General features: G+C 59.2%; 1 protein-coding gene across 1 annotated transcript in view; it reads left to right on the forward strand.

The window, feature by feature from the left end:
- LOC121880306 (extensin-like) overlaps positions 1–6,871 on the forward strand; it is a 13,656-nt gene extending 6,785 nt beyond the window's left edge. The window contains exon 2 of the mRNA XM_042387463.1: positions 5,975–6,871. Within this exon, the coding sequence (XP_042243397.1) occupies positions 5,975–6,871 (897 nt within the window). The remainder of the gene's footprint in view (positions 1–5,974) is intronic.
- The last annotated feature ends 234 nt before the right edge of the window (positions 6,872–7,105 follow it).

The raw sequence follows: 7,105 nt of genomic DNA on the forward strand, positions 1-7,105 counted from the left end.
ACCGAGACTATACTCAGCCACCCACCACCCCTCCACCAGGGCTATACTCAGCCACCCTGACCCTCCACCGAGACTATGCTCAGCCACCCCAACCCTCCACCAGAGCCTATACTCCAGACCCAAACCCATCACCAGGACCCCCCCCCCACACCACAACGCCTACCCTCCGCGGGTATACTCCAGCCACCCTGGCCTCCACCAGGACTATACTCCAGCCACCCACAACCCTCCACCAGGACATGCTCCAGCCACCCTGACCCTCCACCAGGACTATGCTCCAGCCACCCCAACCCTCCACCAGGACTATACCCAGCCACCCACAGCCACTCCACCAGTGGACTATACTCCAGCCACCCCTGACCCACTCCACCAGGACTATGCTCAGCCACCCACTGCCCTCCAGGGACTATGCTCCAGACACCCAACCCTCCACCGAGACTATGCTCAGCCACCCACAACCTCCACCAAGGACATGCTCAGCCACCCCTGGCCACTCCACCAGTGACTATGCTCCACCACCCACCACTCCACCAAGGACTATACTCAGCCACCCACAACCCTCCACCAGAGACTATACTCCAGCCACCTCACCCTCCACCACTGACTCAAGCCACCCACCACACCGGGACACCCCACCCACACCCATCACCAGGACTAATACACCACCCCCACTCCAGCACCCTGACCCTCACCAGGACTATACTCAGCCACCCTGACCCTCCACCAGGACATGCTCAGCCACCTAACCCTCACGAGACTATGCTCGCCACCCACCACCCCTCCACCAGGACTATGCTCCACCACCCAGACCCTCCACCAGTAACTATGCTCCAGCCACCCAACTCTCCACCAGGACATGCTCAAACCTGACCCTCACCAGTGACCTACTCCCGGCCACCCACAACCCTCCACCAGTGACTATACTCCAGCCACCCACAACCCACCAGCAACCATACTCCAGCCACCCACAACCCTCCACCAGAGACTGCCCAGCCACCCACAACCCTCCACCAGAGACTCATGCCCCAGCCACCCACAACCCTCCACCAGCGACTACTCCAGCCACCCACAACCCTCCACCTCAGCCACCCACAACCCCACCAGAGACTCATACCCAGCCACCCACAACCCTCCACCAGACTATACCCAGCCACCCACAACCTCCACCAGAGACTAACTCCAGCCACCACAACCTCCACCAGTGACTATACACCAGCCACCCACAACCTCCACCAGAGAGACTACCCAGCCACCCACAACCCTCCACCAGAGACTATCCAGCCACCCACAACCCTCCACCAGCGACTACACTCCAGCCACCCACAACCTCCACCAGAGACTATACTCCACACCCACCACCTCCACCAGAGACTACACTCCAGCCACCCACAACCTCCACCAGAGCCATACTCCAGCCACCCAACCTCCACCAGAGACTATACCCAGCCACCCACAACCTCCACCAGAGACTATACTCCAGCCACCCACAACCCTCCACCAGAGCTCACAATCGCACCCACCACCTCCACCCCAAGACTATAATCAGCCACCCACAACCCTCCACCAGAGACTCCAGCCAACCACAACCTCCACCAAGAGCCAACCACCCACAACCTCCCAACTATACTCCAGCCACCAACCTCCACCAGAGACTATACTCCAGCCACTCCACCACCCTCCTCCACCAGAGACTATGACCTGCCACCACAACCCTCCACCCAGGACTATGCACTCCAGCCACCCACAACCTCCACCAGAGACTACACTCCAGCCACCCACAACCTCCACCAGTGACTACACCAGCCACCCACAACCTCCACCAGAGACTATACTCCAGCCACCCACAACCTCCCACCAGAGACTATACCAGCCACCCAACCTCCCACCAGAGACTACAGTGCACCAGCCACCACAACCCTCCACCAGACTATACTCCAGCCACCCACAACCTCCACCAGAGACTATACTCCAGCCACCCACAACCTCCACCAGAGACATACCTCCGCCACACAACCCTCCACCAGAGACTACATCTGCCACCCACAACCTCCACCAGACTACACCTGCCACCCACAACCTCCACCAGAGACTACAATCCAGCCACCCACAACCTCCCCACCAGAGACTACACTCCAGCCACCCACCACCTCCACCAGCAGCTACACCCAGCCACCCACAACCCCCACCAGAGACTACACCCAGCCACCCACAACCCTCCACCAGAGCTACACTCCAGCCACCCACAACCCTCCACCACCAGAGCTACACTCCAGCCACCACAACCTCCACCCAGAGACTCATACTCCATCCACCCACAACCTCCACCAGAGCTACACCCAGCCACCCACAACCTCCACCAGCGACTACACTCCAGCCACCCACAACCTCCACCAGAGACTATACCCCAGCCACCCACACACCCTCCACAGAGGCCATACCTGCCACACCCACAACCCTCCACCAGAGCTACACTCCAGCCACCCACAACCCACCAGAGCTAACTCCAGCCACCCACAACCCCCTCCACCAGAGACTATACTCCAGCCACCCACACAACCTCCACACCAGAGACTATACTCCAGCCACCCACAACCTCCTCCACCACCAGCTACACTCCAGCCACCCACCACCCCTCCACCAGACAGACTACACTCCAGCCACCCACAACCCTCCACCCAGAGAATTACACCAGCCACCCACAACTCCTCCACCAGTGACTATACCCAGCCACCACCACCCTCCACCAGAGCCATACCTCGCCACCCACAACCTCCACCAGAGAGACTATACCCAGCCACCCACAACCTCCACCACCAGAGACTACACCCAGCCACCCACAACCTCCACCAGCAGCCACACTCCAGCCACCCACAACACTCCACCAGCAGCCACACTCCAGCCACCCACAACCCTCCACCAGCAGCGCCACACTCCAGCCACCCCACAACACTCCACCAGCAGCCACCCAGCCACCCACAACCTCTCCACCAACAGCCACACTCCAGCCACCCACAACCCTCCACCAACAGCCACTCCTCAGCCACCATCAGCCACCACAACCCTCCACAGGCATACACCTCCAGCCCTCCACCAGCCACCCACAAACTCCACACCAGCAGCCACCTCTAGCCACCATCAGCCACCCACAACCCTCCACCAGCAGCCACACTCCAGCCACCCACACTCCACCAGCAGCTACACTCCAGCCACACCCACAACCCTCCACCAGCAGCCACACTCCAGCCACCCCACAACACTCCACAGCAGCCACACCAGCCACCCACAACCCTCCACCAGCAGCCACACTCCAGCCACCCACAACACTCCACCAGCAGCCACAATCCAGCCACCCACAACCTCCACCAGCAGCCACAATCCAGCCACCAACCTCCACCAACAGCCACCCAGCCACCCACAACCCTCCACCAACAGCTACACCGCCACCCACAACACTCCACCAGACTCCAATCCAGCCACCCACAACCTCCACCAACAGCGCCACACTCCAGCCACCAACAACCCTCCACCAACAGCTACACTCCAGCCACCCACAACCCTCCACCAACAGCACACACTCCAGCCACCCACAACCCTCCACCAACAGCCACACTCCAGCCACCCACAACCCTCCACCAACAGCCAATCCAGCCACCCACAACCTCCAACAGCAGCCACCCCAGCCACCATCAACCACCCACAACCCACCAGCAGCTACACCCAGCCACCCACAACCCACCATCAGCAGCCACACTCCAGCCACCCACAACCCTCCAATACTCCACACCCAGCCTCCACCAGCCACCCTCTCTCTCCACCAGCAGCCACACCCAGCCCACCAACCACCCACAACCCTCCACCAGCAGCAACACTCCAGCCACCACCAGCCACCCACAATCCTCAACCAGCAGCTACACCCCAGCCACCCACAACCCTCCACCAGCAGCCACACCCAGCCACCACCAGCCACTCACAACCCCACCAGCAGCTGCACCCAGTCTCCACCAACCATCCACAACCCTCCCACCAGCAGCCACACCCAGCCTCCACCAACCACCCACAAACCTACACTCCAGCAGCTACCTCTAGCCACCACCACACCCACAACCCTCAACCAGCAGCTACACCCCAGCCACCCACAACCCTCCACCAGCAGCCACACCAGCCACCACCAGCCATTCCACAACCCCTGACCAGCAGCTGCACTCCAGTCTCCACCAACAATCCACAACCCTCCCACCAGCAGCCACACTCCAGCCTCCACCAACCACCCACAACCTCCCAGCAACAGCTACACCCAGCCACCAACAGCCATCCACAACCCCCGACAGCAGCCACACTCCCCAGCTCCACCAACCACCCACAACTCTCCACCAACAGCTACACTCCAGCCACCAACAGCCATTCACAACCCTCGACCAGCAGCTACACTCCAGCCTCCACCAACCACCACAACCCTCCCAGCAACAGCTACACTCCAGCCACCAACAGCCATCCACAAACCCTGACCAGCAGCCACACCAGCCTCCACCAACCACAACCACCCACAACCCTCCACCAACAGCTACACCCAGCCACCAACAGCCATCCACAACCCTGACCAGCAGCTGCACTCCAGCCTCCACCAACCACCCACAACCTCCCAGCAACAGCTACACTCCAGCCACCAACAGCCATCCACAACCCTCGACCAGCAGCTACACTCCAGCCTCCACCAACCACCCACAACCTCCCAGCAACAGCTACACTCCAGCCACCAACAGCCATCCACAACCCTCGACCAGCAGCTACACTCCAGCCCACCAACCACCCACAACCCTCCCAGCAACAGCTACACTCCAGCCACCAACAGCCATCCACAACCCTGACCAGCAGCTACACTCCAGCCTCCACCAACCACCCACAACCCTCCCAGCAACAGCACTCCAGCCACCAACAGCCATCCACAACCCTCGACCAGCAGCTACACTCCAGCCCCACCAGCCATCCACACCTCTCCAAGGCTAACTCCAGCCACCAACAGCCATCCACAACCCCGACCAACAGCTACACTCCCACCTCCACCAACCACCCACAACCCTCCCACCAGCAGCCATCCAGCCCACCAGCCATCCACAACCTCCACCAGCAGCCACCCAGCCACCACCACACCCACAACCCTCCACCAACAGCCACACTCCAGCCTCCACCAGCCATCCACAACCCTCGACCAGCAGCTCCACTCCAGCCACCCAACCCTCCCACACCAGCAGCTACATTCAAGCCTCCACCAGCCATCCACAACCCTCCCACCAACAGCCACACTCCAGCCTCCACCAACCACCCACAACCTCCCACCAACAGCACACCCAGCCCACCCCAGCCATCCACAACCCTCCCACCAACAGCTACACTCCAGCCTCCACCAGCCATCCACAACCCTCCCACCAACAGCTACACTCCAGCCTCCACCAGCCATCCAAACCCTCCCACCAACAGCTACACTCCAGCCTCCACCAGCCATCCACAACCCTCCCACCAACAGCTACACTCCAGCCTCCACCAGCCATCCACAACCCTCCCACCAACAGCCACACTCCAACCACCCCACAACCTTCCAACAACAGGCCACCCACAACCCTCCAACAGCAGCTACACTCCAACCACCCACAACCCTCCAACAACAGCTACACTCCAGCCACCCACAACCCTCCAACAACAGCCACCCAGAATCCTCCACACAGCCACACTCCAACCAACCCACAACCTCCTCCAACAACAGCCACCAATCCTCCAACAACAGTTACACCCAACCACCCACAATCCTCCAACAACAACCACCCACAATCCTCCAACAACAGCCACCCACAACCCCCCAACAGCAGCTACACTCCCCACCCACAATCCTCCAACAACAACCACCCACAATCCTCCAACAGCCACCCACAACCCTCCAACAGCAGCTACCTCCAACCACCCCACAATCCTCCAACAACAGCCACCCACAATCCTCCAACAGCAGCTACCTCCAACCACCCACAACCCTCAACAACAGCCACCCACAATCACTCAACAACAGCTCACTCCAACCATCCACAATCCTCCAACAGCAGCTACCTCCAGCCACCCACAACCCTCAACAACAGCCACCCACAATCCTCCAATAACACTACACTCAACCACCCAACCCTCCAACAACAGCTACACTCCAACCACCCTCATTCCTCCAACAGCAGCTACACTCCAGCCTAATCCTCCACACAGCAGCTACACTCCAACCATCCACAACCCTCCAACAGCAGCTACACTCCAACCATCCACAACCCTCCAACAGCAGCTACACTCCAACCACCCACAACCCTCCAACAGCAGCTACACTCCAACCACCCACAATCCTCCAACAGCAGCTACACTCCAACCACCCACAACCCTCCAACAGCAGCTACACTCCAACCACCCACAACCCTCCAACAGCAGCTACACTCCAACCATCCACAATCCTCCAACCGCAGCTACACTCCAACCACCCACAACCCTCCAACAGCAGCTACACTCCAACCACCCAACTCTCCAACAACAGCTACACTCCAACCACCCACAACCCTCCAACAGCAGCTACACTCCAACCACCCACAATCCTCCAACAGCAGCTACACTCCAACCACCCACAATCCTCCAACAACAGCTACAGTCCAACCACCCACAACCCTCCAACAGCAGCTACACTCCAACCTTCACCAGACAAGATGTCCCTGCATTACCCACGTCATCAGATATTGATGAAACTGAAGAGGTGCAAAAGAGATTGGGTCAGTGTCCCCTCTTACTTATAACAACCACCTCTCTCTCATCATCCTCATCCACCATCATCCTCAATGAAGTTAAATACAGGTAGTCCCCGACTTACGACTGCTTGGACTTACGTCCATCGGTACTTACGACCTGCTCTGACCTTAGGACCGTTGGGACATATGACCGCTGCAGTTGTGACCATTTTTTTTTCTTCAAATGACACACACATTTTCTACACCGAAACGTTTCCAGTTAATGTAGTCTCCATGTATAATTAGAAAATTATGGGGACCCCGTGTGCATTCAGCTGACTACATTAAAGGTAAGTCACACTGTA

The sequence above is a fragment of the Homarus americanus genome, unplaced genomic scaffold (assembly GCF_018991925.1).
Source record: "Homarus americanus isolate GMGI-L3 unplaced genomic scaffold, GMGI_Hamer_2.0 scaffold20930, whole genome shotgun sequence".
Lineage (NCBI taxonomy): Eukaryota > Metazoa > Arthropoda > Malacostraca > Decapoda > Nephropidae > Homarus > Homarus americanus.